The following is a 19528-nucleotide window of genomic DNA, read 5'->3' as shown; positions in this document are numbered from 1 at the left end:
AAGCTGAGAGCCAGGTTGGCAAATGCATCAGCTCATGGCAATGCTTCTGTCTATCCCTAAGAATCCATCCCTGCCAGCGATCGGTTTCTGCTCTCATTCTTGTTTAGCATCAAGTACGTTAAATCAAAGAATCCGTTCAGTGCAGTGGTGATGAGAAAGCAAGGGAAAGTTTATCTGCTTCAGCTCCAGATATTCTTCCCCCTGCTTTTGCTGGTACTGCTCAGAGAGGACAGCAGGTTCCACCAGCACTCCGTCAGCTTTAAGGAAAGCGTTCCTTGATACACCCAGCCCAGGATCCCTGCTGGGACACAATTCAGCTGACCAATGTTAGGAGCACAGACGGCAGCTCTTTGTGTCCTCTCTCCACACTTAGAGGCCTCCTTGGAGGAATCATTTCAAATAGCTCACATTACCTGTGTGCTGGGTGACAGACAGAAGGAAACCAATAAAATGCAAAACATTTATTCGAGTGTGTTGTACAAAAAGTTTCCAGTCATAAAATGTATATTACAAATCATTGAAAAAGACAAGACATTTGGCATGCATAGTCTAAAAAGAAAAAAAACCAAACCACTTTGAAATGGTAAAGTCTAGGTCATGATGTAGTTTTTCTAAGTTTCAAGTGAACATTTTCATTGTTTTGTCTTTGTGTTTCTTTTAACAGCCTTTTTCATAATTCCCCATTTAAAAAACTTGAACCTTCCAAAAACTCATCTGCAGCAGCTGACTGGAGGTGGTTACTACAGTGCCCTCAAGCCAGACCTGTCTAAATCAAATTTTTGTTTAAAAAATTTTAAAAATAAAAATCAAAATTCAAGTCACAAGGCATCACTGCTATGAAAATAAGATATCAACTGTATTTTGTGCCCAAATGGAAAGCATTTTGGCTTAAACTTGCTCAAAATAGATTATTGCTTGTAATTTTAGTGTAATGATCTGGGTAGCTGAATATACAGTAACATCTGCCTTACCAAGATGGACTTGTCACTTCAGTAGCAGCTAACTAGAAAATCTGGAAGTTCAATAAACAACATCTTTTCTGGAACTCCAAGTCAATTCATTACTTGTGCTATTCTGAATGGAATCATCAGAATGATGATTCTTTGCATCTTTTTCACTCTAGACCTTAGCATTTCAAGAAAAGAATTATGTTTACAAATAATAATTGCGTGTAAATATGGTCTTGTATAAAAAAAACCCAACAAACACCTTTAAATAATTTTAAACTGGTTTAAAGCTAAGCATATTGAAGGGCAAATAAAAATTCTGTTTCCCAGGCCTATATGAGAAAACAATCTCCAAGATAATTTGTCCTGACATTCAGCTAAAACAGTGCTTTAAAAAATGCAATCACTATCTCACCTTCCGCTCACTGGTTCACAAGGCTTTGCTTACACAGTTTGGACCCAACAGTGTCAATAAAATGCAGGATCAAATATGGATATGCCTTTGTTTAGAGATAAGACTTTCAAAAGAAGATACAGAAAGAAGAGATAGAATGGTTCAACAGTGAATACATGAGAGAAGTGGCTACAAGAGATCTAGAACATACAGCATGCATGTTTTCCTGCAGCATCAAAACCTTTCTGATGCACATAAAGGTAACAGATTCTCCAAGGTCCTGGGGTGCAGAGAGGATTTTTACAGGTCTCTTCTAACCTGCAACCTCTGTTAAGGTTGCAGTTAAAGGGCCTTTATACAGGATAAGCATAACAAAGAAAAAGGGTGTATAAGGTCCAGTAAGATCCCTGAACTGAACATGAAGTGTCCCATTGCTCAAGGACAGACACCACATAGTGATCTCCTTTCACACTGCAGTACAATTCCCACACTACTGCCAGCCTGCACACATACTCAGCTGGCTGTTACATCACAGGAAGCAAATATTTATATTCTTCGTGAGACTTTTGGTTCCTGCTACAAACACAGACTGTGCAGCCAACTGCCCATCTAATGGTAACACAGAGCTGAAGGTAAGTAAGCAACATGTCAGTGCAAATGATGGGTTCTGTTAGAGCCAAGCTGGAGCCCCGTGTAGGCATAAAGAGACCTGCTGGGCAATAGAGCTGTGAAGCAACAAATGGAACAGGAAATTCCTTTGCTGCTGTGGAGCAGCAAAGGAATCATGGGAAATATGGATGTGCAGGAACAAGGGAACCCCAGCCACTCCACTCCTTGGAGTATGTCACTGCAATGCAACAGTTAAAGGAACAAATGCAGAAGCAAGGGAGAAAAAAATGGCATGAAATGCCAGGGACTCTGAGGCCACACCTCACTCCAGACGGTATCACATTCCTGACAGGTCTGCAGGTGGATGGGACTTGTTCTGAGACAAGTGTTTTCATGTGGCATGAGCTTAGGAGGAGGCAGGATGTGCTTACTGTATTTTATATGATATTCTGTTATGAGCTACACATAGGAAAATCTATTTACTATTTCATTCAGAATAAATTCTGGATTAAGAACATCCATATGGATAGTTATGCTCAAGTAACTGCTCTGATAAAAGCTTAATTTCCCTTATCAGTGATACCTTAAAATAATTTTTCTCCAGGCAAGTCAAATCTATTTTTCCTTCAAGCTTTATGCCAGGTACCAGCACTGAAGTAGAACTGCTGTCCACACTTCTAATTTCATCAAGACTGGTTCATATACAGGATCAAAGAGAAGAAGGGGACAAGGAGAGGCTGGATTTTATTTGAACAAAAAACTTTAAATATCCTGAAAATGGAAAAAATTCTTGGAAAGATAGAAAAAAAAAAAAAAAAGAAACAATGCTTTTTGGGTTGGTAAAGCCACAAAACTGCCTCCCCGTCTGGCTGGAACAGCGCTGTTAGACTGAAGCTCAGCATCAAAAGCAAGAGGCCGGGATGGTGTCTGGAGAAGGCAACACAAAAACCAAAGTACATGGTATACAGTAGTTCTTCTGTGGCTTGTAATTTACAGCCAAAAGTTATTTATCATATTTGTAGTAGCCTATTAAAAAGCACTGTGGTAACAGAATCATCCACATTCAGACTGGGCTTTTCCCACAGTGTCAATCACAGGTTTATTTGACCTGCATGGTCCCAAAGAATCAAATAAACTGCTTCCAAAGTTAAATGTCACAGTTCCAATTCTAAGGACATACTCTGCAGACTGTTACTCAAGGGCACAGTGCTCATTACAAGAAATCTGCAAGCACCAGTTCTTAAGGCTACAAGAAGACATATTCCTCATACAGTAGCTGTTAGGAAAACTATGGCTCAGGTAGCAAGAGGTTTTTCTTCATTTGAGCTGCCTTTCTGAGGCCATTCTTTACAGAAAACAAACCAAAAACCACAGAAAAAAAGTGTAAATTAACTACACATTCATTACTTTAGTATTTAAGATCACAAAATAATCTTAAATTTACAGGACAATCTTAAAGGAATAAGCAGTCTGAAAACTGGCCCATGTAAAAAAAATATATATATAGATCTGTAGGGAAAAAGCAAAAAAGCCCTCAAACACTATGTCAGTATCTTACAGAAGCTGTGGGTCAGAAAAGGGAAATAGTGTCCAGTGGTTGGAAGGTGTATTGCAAAAAAAACTTTACATTGATTGCATTCATTTGCATAACAATGAATTTAGAAAAGGTAATTGTAACAGTATGTCTGAGAAACATAATTTCACTAGATACATCTTACAGAGAGAGAGACATGATTTACTACATATTTAACCTTCTACACAAGCAGAGTGGGAAAATTACATTAGAAAGATGGCCAAATACATAAATTCAGTTATCTCATCAGCCCAAACAGCCAAATCTTTATCCTGTTTTTTTTTTTTTTTTTTTTGTAATGGGTCTTCTGATAATGGATTAAAACATAATTCTAAATGTCTATTAGCTTAACTTCAGCAACTCAGTTATCCCACTCAAGGAGAGAAAAGTAGCATCTTTATTTTTAAACGACAAAATAAATCCTGAAGCTTAAAGCCCCATTTGTTCCCACCCTGCTTGCATAACAAAGCCATCAATCCGAGCCACAAAACCGACTTTCTGGGTTATATCTGTCAGTCACGATACTGTTCAGAGAACATAATGTCCGAAAGCCACCGAAAACATCCAAACCTTGTCACTTGTCTGATGAGTTTTAACATTTTGAATGACATGATCAGAGTCCGAGAGTGAAGGTAACAACAGGATTCTATGCTGAAATCAAATGGTGTCCAAATTTTGTATCCAAACTACTAAGTTTGTTTTTCAACTAGTAGTTGAAATAACATCTGCATTCTTTGGAGCAGTCAAGTATTTTTCCTTATGCTTAAAGATGAACACTAACTCTTATGGGACTCAGTTATCTCCAGAGAAATGCAACGTCAGAAACCTTTAGCTAAATGGACACTATCAGATAAAAAATGCATCCTCTTAAAATAGAAATCACCTGCTACCCATATAATGCATTTTTTATAAAAAACATTATTCTCCCTTCACTCCTTGTTAGACTTTGCCTTGAGCACTTGAACACTGCGTTGCTTACATCCTTGACAGAGGCAGTTCCTCTGAACTGTTTAAAGTCATTCAACTATTTCTGCTCTATTTTGCAAATATTGCTCCCTGGGATACCCAACAATGCCCCTTTGAACCTAACAGAAGTATGAACAAGCTATTTCTAGCTCTGATTAAAAAGGTCAACATTTATACTGGATAACCTTTAAAATCCCCAATATGTATCACTGCCAAAAGTATAAATACCTTTTACTTCTAAAATCTTAATCAAATATTTTTAAAGCTGAATATGTCAAAAGGATTAAATTATAAATACTGAATATCACAATTTGTGTCCATGATTTAACTTGTGACAATGGCAAAATCCCCTAAAAATCAAACAGTTTGACCTTTGGGTTTGACACTTCCAACTTGGGATGGTGTGTATATTCAGGAAGCAGAACCCACCATTCACCTTATGAAATGATGACATGGAGCTCAGGTGTGACAGACCCAGATGTTTTACCATTAGGCTGTCAAATCTTGGAGAAAGACACAATGGCAAGGTCCTGAGTCAAAAATGCTTAAAATGAAGCTTCCCCCCGTCACTGCAATTGTGGAGCAGCACTTTGAATGAATCTATGGTCTAATTTTCCTAAGATGGGAATTGCTGAGGTTACCAGGCAAAATACTAGCTTTTCTACAACTGTTGAGGAAACACTCTTTGAATCTCTCCCAGGGCCCTGTAAGTGAACACACTTCATTAAACCTTTTTTTCTGGAGGTATTATACTGGTTATATATGTAATTATAGATTTACCATACACTCAAGGAGTCTCATCTCATTTTAGCTAAAAATCTCTTTTCTGCTTTAGGTTTCTATGTAAGACTTTAAATTCTGTATGGGGAAAAATATTGTATTCCAATACAGTATTTCAACAAAGAGGGAAAAATAAAGAAATCTATTAAAAATCCTGGCAGTTTTGTTCAGTAAAGTTTTTTTGAATTTTTTTTATAAAAATGTACCAAGGAGTAAACGTCAAAGAAATCAGGTGATGCATATAAAAATAGTTTTCAGTGGCTCTGGAAGGAAAAAATAGCAAAAATAAAAGGAAATAAATGAAGGGGGGAAAGCGTAAATAATAGTTTCTTTCTTCTTTCTTCACATCACTGAGCATCCTCTAGAGGTTGTTCTGGGATCACCCTAAAATAAGATAGAGTTGAATTCAGTTCTTACCAGCTATTCAGATTGCAAGCCTAGACTCTGCTTATCATCTCAGTTGCCAAAAGCACTTTTTTAGTCATTTAGTTACATTAAGGGAACATCACTACATAAGAGGAAGTAGAGTACATGCCCCAGTCTGCTGCCAGGACTGACACACTGCTCCTCTGATTGGGGTTTTCTGCAACAGGTTGATTGGTTAGTCTCCATATTTCCAGCAGTGATACAGATGACAAATAAAAGTTGTGATGTCATTAGCTCGAGACCAGCAAGTTCCTGTATTTCAAATGCTGATTTTGAGAGTGATCTCTGCTGTATATCTGCTTTTTTGGGTAAGAAAAATCAGTTGTTTTATACTACAAATACACTGCTTAATCTTTGGGACCAAAAAAGCTTTGAGAATTCACCTGCAAACCTGCACAGAATGGGTTATTTGTGAAAAGACCTACTAATGGCCATTGATCAGAAAACAAATCCCTTAGGTTTCAAATATAAAATATTTTCTGGTATCACCTATATATCCTTCTCCTTTTTTTGCTCTGTCAACTCCTGGTCACTTATTTCACATTATTAAGCGAAAGGTTGTCAAAACATACAGGTGGTATTATTAAGAAAAAACCAAGTTCATTTCATGTGTAGAAGCTATATAGTGTCAGAAAATAAACCAGTAAGCTGAAGCTTGCAGCAAGAGAAGCACCCCCATTCCTGGTTTTCAGTGGTTATCTGGTAATATCCTGCTTCCAGCAAGAATGCCCCAGCTCTGTTGCACAGAGCAGCAGATACTGGGAGGAACACTGCCTGCTAATGCTGAAACTGTGTGATCTGAAGCACAGGTACCCGGAGCTGACATCAGCCACTGCCTGAGCTGTATGAGGATGGATCCCAGCAGTAATTCCTGGCAGCACTGCTCACATTGTCCTCTCTTGGTGCACTGCAATGTTGCAAGCAACCATTGGAAGCAAGGACCAGGAAGCTCAGAGCTGGCAGAAGTCGAAGGGGGATCCCCCCCCCCGAGTAAATCTTATGCCTGATTGACCCAACTAATGAGGCATGAATTAAACATCTGGTCTGCATCTGATTACCTGTTGGTTGAAAAGGTCTTCCTCTCCATATTCTGCTTCATCTTCTTCCTCTTCATTCTCTCGCACAACTACTGATTTAGTAACGCTTCTCACTGCAACTTCCTATACAAAATGACGGATAAGGAGATGGCCAGAAGTCTTTATCTATCTGTTAAGTTTTTGCTATATCATCAATATAATATCCTTATTAAATTTTGGAGAGTTTAAAGCAACTTGGCCTAGATTTAACGACTAGCTATCAAGCAAACACCAGCAATATCCTGCAAACCACAACATCATTCCTATTTCTGTGCACTAAAAGGCACGGTAATGTAATTCAACCACTTGATTTCTTTTCATTACCCTGGGATTTAAGAGGAAGCAGACATGTTTCAGGTGATCGTAGTCAATTTTACACAAGGTCACAGCAGACACAGGTAGGAGCTGTCTGAGATACAGTGTAATGTGAGAAACCAAACTTTCTCAGTATGATTACACAACATAAGGAATATTCCCAGTTTCTAAAAATATTCAATGTTAATTGCGTATGTTGGTTTTCAGCATAGTTTTACAAGCCAGGCACTAAAGAAAATTCTAAAACCCCAGGAAGCTTCCTTTATTACTAAATTATTTTTAACACTTCTAAATAGTAAGAAATTCTTCTGCCTACTTGCACCGTGGAAATCACAGATGAAAATCTCTAATTGTGGAAAAAGTTGCCCTTAACATACTCTCCTAAGCAGGGATACTAAAGGTAACCATAGTGAAAACAGACATGGATTTGAAATTTTTTCAGATACTAGTTTGACCACACAGTTTGAATATGGAGAGTATTAGCTTTCTATTTGTACAAATTACTGTCCTCCTACCTCATCCTGCCCATAAAGTTCTTCCAGAAAACTGCCAGCAAGAAAGGCAACACAAAAACTGATACGACTGTGGTCTGTTTCCTTTTCCTACTGCTATCAGATTGCTGGGATAATGGTACGGTTATGAGTAACAGCCAAGGCACAATTCTCACTTGCAAAAGTCATCTGCAGAGATGGTTTTAAAAAAATTAACTGTGGGCAGATGTAGAACAATGCAGAATGCTCAGGAGTCTCTGCCAAATGAGAACTTATGATATGCTTCTAACACGGAAAGGACAATTATCTTCCTACATTAATATTTACACTGCACCTCAGAACATCACAGGGACTACATAATGGAACTGGAATTGCCAGAAACGCTTCTTTTCTTTGTCTCTTCTGAAAGTACATACTCAAATTCCAAACAAATTCTCTACTAGCAAGGTATTCTTCTAAAGTAAAAAAAAAAGTGTCTATGGGCATAATCACAATGATCACAGTTCTCAAAAATATCCCAAAAATGTCAGAAATATGTGCATAAATAATATGTTATTATTTCAGTGTTATAAACTGCCATATTAGTAGACAACAGCAGAGACCCTACAGTCAGGATTTTGTCATTGTGTCATGTCACCCCACCCTCAAATTAAGAGTCTGGGAGGTAACCCAACCCATGGACACAGCCTACCTCTCCTTCAGAGTTGACGAGGTAAGTGCGGATATTTCCACCAGTGCCCCAGCTGCCTTGATTCTTCCACACGAGAACAGAAGGGGGGCTGTGAGATACACCTGCATCTGCACCCCAGATCTAGAGAGAATGACAATCTGTAATTAGCTGTTTATCCATATTTTTCTTTTAAATATACATATCCCCCTAATTCTCCTACTTCTCTCTACATACTACGTTTCTTTTCTGAATTCCAATGGCAGTTTTACCCTCCTTTTAACTACACTATTACTGGTAGTAAGGCATTAAAAAAAAAATCTAATATTGCAGTCATGAATTCTTTTCTGAACAAATTTCTCCTACCACTGTCTCAATAACCATACTGTATGGAGCCAAGGCAAAAAGCAGCATGTAGTGCATAAACTTAAATCTTTTATATGTATCTGAACAATTGATACTTAAGTAGAAATAGCTGCAAGTGTTTAAAAGATACATTTGTTTCATCCTAAAAGAACATCTGTTGCAGACTGAAAATAAAATGCAAAATTATTGAAAAGCAGCTGTTCTACAACATTAACTACAGTTAATGCTGAGAATGTCCAGTCTTAACTACAGTCTGGATGAATGCTCTGAACTGTTCCCAATTCTTTAAGAGGTTGAGCAGGATTAGGGTGCTAAACCTGGGCAAAGGTGTTTGGAAACAAACAGTTCTTGACTAATCCCCCAAAATACCTTTTTCTTCAACTTTCTATGTGCCCAAAAAAATGGTCTTAAATACTGAAGTACTAATATAGAGATTAATTTTTTTTTTGCATTTTTATAACTGAAATCCTGCTCCTCTAGAGTGAGACCCATGAAACCAAGTCAGGCTGTACCAGACTTCAAGATTTCCAATTGCCACAGCATCAACAGAAGAATATGTTGTTGACATACTGTAAATACAACTTACTGTAACAGTCTGCCCAGCTCTGAGGACATACTTAGGAGTAAATTTGTAAGCAATTTCATCTCCATCTCCAATTTGTCTTTTCAGTCTCCAGTTACCCAAAGACTGATCCTAATGGATAGAGTCAGAAAGTTATTCAGAGCGAACAAAACAGAACAAACAGTCATCAGAATCTAGGTCTTTGTTACTAAAATAATGAGGATATCAATTTATTTATATGGTTGTTAGACATTTGCATTCTACCTTGAAAGTATTTGCCTACATCCAGTCATAGTCTAAAGTGTAAATCCCATAGGGTCATTCACCAAAATTTAAAAAGATAACTATTTCAGACAACAAAGTTCTGCTAGACAGCAGGCTGCTTCTGTGAGCAATGTCCCAGCACACATTTACATATTTGGGACAAATTGCGTTCTCTTCCTGCAGCATGCTAGCCCACCATTATGTTCAACTTTCCAAAGCCGTTAGTTCCTGCAGGATGCTGCACCTTGAGATGCTGTTCCTGCTCTCCACATGGCCACACCACCTGCTCATGCTGCAAAGTGCTGTGTATCATCTCAATTTAGCTCCTGCTTGTTTTCTATGAGTTCTGCTGATGCTCACCTTCTCTGAGTTGTTCTTAAGCTGAACATACTTGCCCTCCAGGTCTATCTCTTCTATGCTGATACTTCCTGTAGCTGAAGCTTGCTGGGACATTTGAAAGCTACTGCTACTGCTGCTGCCACTGATACTTCCAGTGCCGATCCCACTAGTTCCACTGCCGGAAAGCTCCTCTGCTTCAATACGTTTTCTCTTGCCTCGGGAAGAGCGAACAAGTGAAGTGCTGCTGCTGCTGCTGCTGGAGGTAGCCCGAGAGACTGTGACACGGGAGGAGGGACTTGGAGAGAGCTTCAACCTTAACACAACCAAGAAAGCATTTTAATTAACTCACCCAGAGAACCACAAAGCTACAATATCCTCAAGTAAGCAGACTGTAATGTGCTCCAAGGTTGACAGCATCCTCACTCTGTATGTCAAGAAGACTGCATACATGAGGAGGAGGGAGCTACCCATCCCTGAGGAATGCTCTGGCAATATGACCATGTGGCATGGAAAGCAGTGCTACTGAGAGCAACACAGATCCCTTAACCCCTCCCTCCAGTACAGCTACTACTGAACACACTATTCTTGGGCCCCATGATTTAAAACCACAGAAGTACAAGCATTTAAGTAAAAAGATGATATGAAGACCAAGCACAGAATTATATATTTCACTGTACTCCAAGACCATTAAAAAACCCCAAAATAAGGACACTGTTCAGTTGAGAACAGGTGTTCCATGCAACAACATTGTGGTGTGAAGCCAATATAATTTCAGTGAAAGGTAATCTGGCCATTCCTGTTCAAGTGGTAAAAATAAGGGCAAGAAATGAAAATAACACTTGAGAGTCCTTAGAAAAGAAAGTGGAATCTTTACACACCTTTCCTCTTCTCCTTCCAGGAGTTTTCGGTAAGCACTGATCTCCATGTCCAGTGCTAATTTAACATCAAGTAGTTCTTGGTACTCTGTAAGCTGAAGCTGCATCTGGTCCCTCATGTCTGTCATTTCCCTCTCCTTTGCATCCAGCATCTTCCTAAACTTCTCCCGCTCACCAGCCATCATTTCCTCCAGTTCCCGAATGCGATCTTCTGCTGCACTGGCCTAGGCACACAGCACAAGAAAAAGCCCACCTGGCATCCATGCAGGTCCACTCAGGAAGTTAAAACCCTTCTCCCCCCCAAATGAACATAACAAAGATTTCTCTATGCAAAATTCAGAAAATACGAAGGGTCGGAAATGTTAATATATTCACACAAAACAGCTGTGTGTTTGAGAGGAAAGCCAATTTAGTCCCTTTACCTGTTTCTGAAGACCAGAAAGCTGGTAGCTGAGAGCTTCTATCCTCATGCGAGCCTCCTTCAGCTCCTCTCGAGCTGCACCAGCAGCTTTGTCATTTTGGTCAGAGGACAATTTGGCATTCTCCAGCTGGAAAGAAAGTTTTATACAGCTCACTTGTACTGAGTTAGAAATCCTGAAATATCCTTTTGGTAAAAAGACAGCAACTACTTAATTTTAGAAAATTTTAAATGGTCTGGTAAGTTTAGGATAGGAACTGCAAAACATTAAGGAATGCCCTAAGGACCAAAGGAAAATGTATTTCAGGATTTGCTTATGCTGTTAAAAAAATGCAGGACTTGCTTATGCTGTTAAAAAAAACCTCTACTAGCCCTTCCATTATACAAGCAACCTTAGTTTCCAAAAAACTTAGCATGTGCTCTGCTTGTTTGTCCTAAGGCAAATCACACTGGGTGACAGCAAAGGCTGCCTACCTAATTCATGTCCTGGTCCAACAGTTCCCTGGATGCCCAGAGACTATCTCAATAAAATATTTCATGGGTATTATGTCTCTGCTGGCTATATGCAACTCAGGGACCTCTTCAGTCAGGAACAGTATTTTACTGCTTACTATCCCTCAGTGGATTTCTCCGGCAGGAATTTTTCACTGCTTTTTGATTTTTTGGGGAAACGAGTTTAGCTCTATATTAAAGAACAATTACTTTGTGTCTCCTCTATCTGGCCATTCTCACTGGATGTTCACTGTCCCTGCTCCTACTGAAAAAACAACAATCACTCCTCATTTACCTTCCCCCATGCTATTTATCCCTTTACAGACATCCACTGTATCTTTCACCTCTCTCAATGTATCTCTTCTCCAGGTGAAGTTTTATTCAAAATTTTCTTATGCATGACTTGTTTCCCACTCTAAATTGTCTCTGCCAACTCTCCAGTACCTTTGCAAGAAGCAATAAAACTACTCACAGCACTCCAGATGACATCCTCTCCCAGAGACAAATCAATGGTTTTGATTTTATTCTGTTTCCTTAATAGTTGCCAATATATGATTTGGTTTTAATTTTTTGTTAAATTTACCTAGTGAACAAGCTTAATTTCTAGTGGTTAATTTTAACTAAAACAGAGAGAGCAAAACCAGAACTCTTACATGGTAAGCAGAGAGCTAGAAAAACCATCCTTTGCATGCCTTAGAGCTGGACTTCAACAATTTTGCCACACCATGGAATCCACTCAAAAACTAAACCAATCTAATTCTAAGAACAGTTAGAGGCAGAAGATGTTCTTTAGCCACACAGCACAAAGGTTTATAAAATCAATCTTCACTAGCTCTGCTGTTCACTAGGTTCTGAGCAGCACACACAGAGCCTTCTTTAGGCTACAGATTTTGAAGGAACTTCAACTACACCTTTAATACTTCTTGTAAAGTTTAAAATGAAAAAATATTTAAAGTCTGACAAACATTCACTACCTTACAGTCATGCTGGCATAGTGCCAAGTACTTAGGATTGCTGTTGCTTATTATCACAGATAATAATGATCTTTCTTAGAAGCCCTTTTTAAGTATTCAAAAGTCACAATAAGGTCTCCATGGAGAGTTCTCTTATCCAAGCTGAACACCCCAGCTCTCTCCGTAAGAGGTGCTCCAGTCCTCAGGATCACTTTTGTGGCCTTTTTTGGACTTTTTCCAGCCACTCCACATCTGCCCTGTGCAAGAAGTGAGCTTTTACCCAGGATCATCTCATCCTGGAGCTGCTCAGTAGCTAAACCTAGTGATTTGCTTTGACATCTTATTTCTCCCCAGCTATGGCTCTCTAACAGGGACACGTCCTAGCTCAGAAATCACAAAATTAATTTCACAGCTAAACCCCTTTCCCTCCATATTCCAACTTCATCCATAACAACCTTTATGCAGGGAAAAAGCAGCTTAATTTGTTCATTCCCCTGTTCAAAGCTTGTCACTTTTTCATTCTCTAAGTCTGTATATTGCATCCTTTTTAAATTTTTTCTTCTGCTAAGCATCTTCTATCCTGGATCTCCTTCAGACTGTGACAAGTCAATCCAAATAGCTCCTTACATGTTCCAGAGTTCTGTGAATAATTTCAACCCTGCCAACTGTGTTGGGGGTTTTAATTTTAATTTTGGGGTTTTAATACCTATTATCTATAGGGTTGCTGCTGTAAGTAATAGTTAAATATTTGTAGATCAGTATTTCTCAAACCAAATAATCAACTCAAAGAAATCAAACGGAGTCTCACTGAAGGGTGGGAGAGAACAATGTTAGCAGTACCATCATTCTTCCAGCACAAGAGAACAAGAAGTGGCTGTAACTATTGAGAAGTACTTTCAACACCCAGAATTGTCAGGATGGGGCTCTGAGCAACCTGGTCTTGTTTAAAGACATTCCTGTTCAAGGCAGGGGGCTGGACTAGATGGCTTTTAAAGGTCCCTTCTAGCCCAAACCACTCTACGATTCTATGATTTTCAAATTACATACCATGACTTTCATCACCACAGCTGAAGAAAGGTCAAGAAAGGTCTGATATCTTGCCTGAAGTTTCCCTGTCACCAAAGGATTCACAGCTGCATCTAGTAATTTTCCAGTCCAGAACTATCTTAGATCATTGAAATGTTGCAAGGCTTAGACATACTTAAAAATGTACTGGCATGATTAAGAACACTGCAATGGCCACAGTAAGAGCAAAGTGACAGTGCACCTTTAGATAAGAAGCCCCTTCCAGTGTGTCTATATTAGTTTGCAAGCTCACTGCATCCTAGCAGAAGCCCATAGTGAGACACACTCACTTCCAAGCTCTCCAATCCCCCCTTCAGCTTCTTATGCACAACATATTGCATGTCTTGCAAGTTTTCACATGCCCCTCCATTTGTGAAGAAAAACTGGATCTACTGATGTAAGAAAAGAACCCTTATAGCAAAAGACATTGTCTAATCAGCTACTGTGTGACATCCACTACTCCCACTGTGCCTTCTGCAGAGACCAAAAACAGCTCCGCATGTTCTCTCACTAACTGACCTCTCTTGGCTAAAGCCATTGCTTGCTATTACCTCTGGCTATAACCTCCCTGGAAATGCACCTGCACACAAGTCCCAGGGAAAGCATTTGAACACTGGAACAAAACTTCCTCAAATTATAGTTACTCATCTGCTTAAGACCAGGAGAGCTGGTAGAAGTGGCTTTTATCTCACAAACTGGGCTTCCAGTCTGACAGTGCTGTGGACAGCAGTTGTTACCTTAGCCTGATATGTCTGCTCCAGCTCCATCTTATACAGTTTGACTTGTTCATCATGTTGATTTCGCAGATCCTCCAGGGCCTGAGTCATTTTGGATTCATACTCCTGTTGGCGGCTTGTGTCCACCTCAATCAAACGATGTTCATGTCGTTTTCTTGTTTCCCTTATTTCCTACATACACACAAAAGAAGAGGGACAAATTCCCACACTAAAGTAAACAGTACAAGCAATTACATTCAGACAATTAACTACTGCAGTACTAGCTATTTAGCATAATGGAGCTACAGTACTACAGGCATTTAAGCCTGGGAATTGCTGTGTGCAGAACAGATTCAAGTTACTGTTCTCATTTGTCAGGATGTAATTCTTAAAAGTGATCCCACTTAACACCAGCTTCAAAAACAGCCATGTACTGTCTAAGTAAGGGGCTGTTTCACTGCTTCACTACAAACCCTGTCCTTCTCAATGCACATCCTGACATTACAATAGCAGTCTACAAGGAATCAGATGAAAATGAACACCATTTGTGAACATTATATATATTTTAAAAAATTATAGAGAAAAACTGCATCTTCAAATTTCACTCTTAAGCACATGTGGGTCTCATCTATGTTCTACATACTTGATGACTCCTTCTTATTAGATTTTGATTACAGCATTAATAAAGCAGCAATCCAAGCAATCCTGAAGACATAATTTTTATGATCAGAGTTTGCACTAAGAAATGTGCATTTTTAGAAATGCATGGGTTTTCTGTGCTTAAGAACACTGGCTGCAAACTAGTAAGGTAAGGCTTATTCATGCACTTATTCATGCAGAGACCTGGCCTGGTCTGAATGTGTGGTATGAGAAAAACTATTTCTTCCTTCAGGGCAGGACAAACAACCAAGGAGTGGTTCTGAGTACTGGGAGGAGGCCTGAAGTTAGCAGCAGGGCCATGAGGAACAACAGCAAGTGAAGCAAGGCTCAATTTTGCTAGACTGGAGTCATAGAAGGCTAACACATACTCAAAGCAACTTTACTAGCTGTTTAGCAGAAATGGTCTACATCTAAAATAGATCCCCAGAAACATGTCCTTTTACTAGCAGCAATGTGCTCTGAAGTGATATGGAATAAGCTTTTCTTTCTGTGGTTAATTTTCACACCAAGAAAACTAGCAAGCAGCAGTCTCTCAGTAACAGTAGGCAATGACAGCTCAGAAGCTAAAGGAATGTCATGGGGGACTAGAAAGGATCAGGTGAAGGGCTGAGCTGATCCAGCAGTTCAACACCACTAGAATAAGCAGGCCTCACTTGCCACACTCCCAGTCATGATGACTCAATTCTAATGGAGATTTGGACCCTTCAGTAAACCAAATCAATTCACTAAGGTAAAGGAAATCAATTTATTGCTTCACATGTTGAACTGGTGCATCCAAGAATCAAAGAGCTCCAGGAGTGCTAAAGAACACACCCTTGAGCACAGCAAGCTTTAGGATCAGCTTCTGCTGTCTCATTTAGTTTCACCTTCAGTCAATAGCAACACATTCTCCCCAAGAAGAAAGGTCATCTTAAGGTCCTACAACCAAACAAGGATCTGTCACTGCAGTCAGTGCACCAATCCAAGCATCCAGGGCAAGGAAGTGAGACAATGGTCAGTACATCTCAGGCTGATCTCCCTGGCTGGTTTCTTTGCCCTGCTCCAGCCCCTGTCCCCTGTCCTTAGCCACACAGCCCTGTCCCATCCCTTGAAGCAGTCTGAGCACTCATTTGGATTCTGTGATAAATCAACTCAGCCACTAAGCAGTCAAAAACCAAACTCAACCAAGAAAACTTTAGTATGTTTCTAGTTAATCTGGTTGAAATGGTTAGGTGAACAGTGAGCCAAGCATCACATCTAGAGTAGGTGAGAAGAACAGTGGAAGCATGTGGTGACTGCTCAGCAGCCACTCCTTGAATGAGCTCGCAGAAGCACCAGAGATGGAATAAACCGACGTAACACTTGGCATCGGGTACAGAGAGAAAGTCATGCTTTCCTCTCCCAATTCCCACTATCACAAAAATTTTGGTCTTCACTAGAACTATTCACTTAACAGGCAGAAAACTACCTCTGCAATAAGCAAGGCAGTTACATACTATTCTAGTCAATAAAAACAGCTTATGATAGGGTCCAGCAACCAAAGCTGATGTAAGTAAAGAAGAGGGGCATGCAACCAGGTCCAGTGAGAGGGAAAAAGATTTTCCTTTTCCCACAGCAGTCAGCTGGCTCCAGTTCACCTGCCCATGGAACAATACTCTTGTCACCTGGCTCTCCTACTGACTTCACCACTGATTTACCATGTAAAAAGGTGTAAAACCTTCACCTATTTTATTACTCAACCCATTTATAGGAAGGATAATACTGATTTTTCTCTACCTGGACTAGTTAGTTGCTCATAGTCAATTTGATTAAAAGCTACATTAACTTTGGACAGTGGCAAGATTACTAGATTGATAATACCTCCTCAAATACATTCTTCCTGAAATCCAGATCCTCTTGCAAACTCTGGCACCGATTTTCCAGGTCCACACGCATGAGTGTCTCCTTCTCCAACTGCTTCTTTGCCACAGCATGACCATCTTCAGCCTAGTAAAGAATTTTAAAGATAATTTTGTCTGGATTCCTATCTTCCATCCATAAACCTTTTACAGTCTTCATCTGATGTCTTTGGAGCAGTTACTCACAATAACAAAACTAATGTCAAGCCACTGATTTAAAGAAAACCAATCCACACCACCACCAGAAAGAAACACAATAAATAAACAAAAGCCACAGAAAAAAAGAAAGAACAAGTGTGTGTGCACGTTAATTGATATTTAAACCAAGCTTATATGTTTGCATAGCAGCTATTTAAAATGTAGTATTAGCTCAATACATTCTGATAGAGGAGCCGAGGATTATTAACTCCTCAAGCACAATATGTTGCACTTTCTTTTTCCTGCTAGCATGGTCCCACTGGGTACTCCAGCACAAGTGTAAAATTATGCAGGACCTTACAAAGGACAACATTTAATGACTCAAGATCTAGAAACATCAGAAATTTTAAAACAAAAACTTCTGACAACCAAAATGTCTAAAACACTGTGTTGCTTTGGTTATTTTACATAGATTTCTTACAATTTAGTTTTGTATCCAAGAGGGGCAGCCAAAGATTCAGCAGTAAGCAAGATGCATCATTGATGTTCAGACTATAAACTAACTGCAAAGAAAAAAGGGAATTTATGCTACGCAGCCTGTCCTGTGCTGAAGCAAGAGAGCATTCCCTACCATACCTTAGCAAGCTGGGCACGCAGATCAGCCACTTCTGCTTCCAGACTGCGTTTCTCATTCAGGACAGTATTGAGCTCTGCCTCACTTCTATGGAAGAGAACTTCCAGATCCTTGATACGACCCTGAGCCACAGACAAATCTGCATCTTTCTTCTTGTAGCTGGAAAAGCAAAAGTACATTATACTTACACATGGGTGCACACCCATCCTGAGCATGTCCTGGTTACAGCCACAGGTATTTTGTTATCAGACACCTTTTATCAAGCCCAGCTCACCACTATATGGCTCCTGCAGTAGCCTGCAAAGGCTGCTGATCATTGACCTAGAACACCCCCAAAATGTGAAGCTGGTACCATGTTCTGTAAATGCATTGCACAGTAAAAAACAATCATGGACAGGCAAGGGAAAAACAAGAAGGCAACTCTGGCAGCTAAGAGACGGTAATGCACACAAGGTGTAAACAGCACTTATTCATCTGGCAGCTACACAGCTGATATCTTTTACTTTAGAGTACAGCCCACAAAGCAAAGTACATGCAATGGCCAAAGAGGCCTGAACATCCCCATGGTTTTATATTTGATATGGTCAAGCATATTCCTTATGATGTATTCCCACAGAAAGTAGTAAAGTAAAAAAATCCACTATGGAAATGTGTCACCTTTCAGAAATAAACCAGTATTGCTTCAGCAGTATTCATTATGGGCAAAGCATGTCCGAGTGCTTTAAATATCATTATTTGAGCTGTTATATCCAACTTGCAGATACGACCAAGATAATCTTCCTTCTGCCCACCAAGTAATTTATCAGTCTTTTAATCTAACATAGTGACTTTCTGCAGCTTTTCTCAGCATGTATCATTATGTTATTAAAAAACTGATCTGTTATGTGCTATAATCCTTCCTTGTTGCTGCTTAAGCTCGCTGTTCTAGTCTCACACCACATGGGACAGAGGGAATACTTTCAAAATTTTTTTCTCTTAAATCGTTGCAGACACTTTTTCCCCTTTCCCTTCTTCACACTTCTAATCTATAGATATGTAGTTTGCACCTATGGTCCATAAGCTGCTTTAAGGGCCCACAGAAATAACTTCGAAGAGAATTCCTACTACATATAGGCTTTTACAAGCTCTGTATTCAATCTGCAACTCCAAACATGGAAAAAAAAAAACTATTATGTTTGCTAAGAGGAAAAAAAAAGCTGAAAACCAGTGTTCTAAATTAATAAAAACCTTGATCCCCAACCTGGATCCTGAAGCTTGGTTCCCAAAATCCTCATCACTTGTACTGTCTTCTTGAATTTCTGATTTGCTTGAATTGGCCAGAATTACTTTAGGAAAATCCTCCATTATCGGGTATTGGTGTGCCCTCCACACAATGGTTTGCCTTTGGCTCATCAGTGGTTTACCAATGGTTTACATGGTTCAGCATGATGTGCATATTTTTCTAAGCTGACATCTTTATTTTGTGACGCATTCAGCTTGTGTTTTCTCTCTATATTTCATGGTGTAGATCTTAGAATTTGTTTTCATTTAACTGTAACCAATTTTTCTTATCATCAGTCCAATCTGTCACTGTGAATTCTGTTCTGCAACATATGTGCAGTGTCTTCACACTCATCAGCTTGCTGGAGGCACAGACAAAACATGGCTTCTATTTAGAAGACAGTTATTTAGCAGTAGTCAGAAGGTCACAAGTGCTATGTTACACATGTGTTATAAAATAAGCCACTGTGCCTGCGTCACACCAGTCAGATCTGGGAGCCTTCTGCCTGTGCAGGACTCAAAGGGCAAATGCTGCTTCACTCTGATCATGAACAGCAGTATGTGCTCACACAGCCTCCTGCTTCCTCTCACCTGCAGAAGCCAGGCAACAAGAGAGTGCTTCCAGGGATGGGAATGAATAGAAGTGTTTGATGTACAGCTTGAAC

General features: G+C 39.6%; 1 protein-coding gene across 1 annotated transcript in view; it reads right to left on the bottom strand.

Moving 5' to 3' along the window:
- Positions 1-446: 446 nt before the first annotated feature.
- Positions 447-19528, bottom strand: part of LMNB2 (lamin B2) — a 37462-nt gene continuing 18380 nt past the window's right edge. The window contains exons 3-12 of the mRNA XM_041469404.1: positions 17606-17762; positions 16794-16919; positions 14316-14486; positions 11073-11198; positions 10654-10874; positions 9797-10088; positions 9197-9304; positions 8269-8388; positions 6754-6855; positions 447-5653 (exon numbers count right to left, since the gene is read on the bottom strand). Of these exons, the coding sequence (XP_041325338.1) occupies positions 5612-5653; positions 6754-6855; positions 8269-8388; positions 9197-9304; positions 9797-10088; positions 10654-10874; positions 11073-11198; positions 14316-14486; positions 16794-16919; positions 17606-17762 (1465 nt within the window). The 3' untranslated portion in view covers positions 447-5611. The remainder of the gene's footprint in view (positions 5654-6753; positions 6856-8268; positions 8389-9196; positions 9305-9796; positions 10089-10653; positions 10875-11072; positions 11199-14315; positions 14487-16793; positions 16920-17605; positions 17763-19528) is intronic.

The sequence above is a fragment of the Pyrgilauda ruficollis genome, unplaced genomic scaffold (assembly GCF_017590135.1).
Source record: "Pyrgilauda ruficollis isolate IOZ18807 unplaced genomic scaffold, ASM1759013v1 scaffold232, whole genome shotgun sequence".
Lineage (NCBI taxonomy): Eukaryota > Metazoa > Chordata > Aves > Passeriformes > Passeridae > Pyrgilauda > Pyrgilauda ruficollis.
The sequence above is the reverse complement of the archived record's forward strand: the minus strand, read 5'-3'. Positions and strand labels throughout refer to the sequence as shown.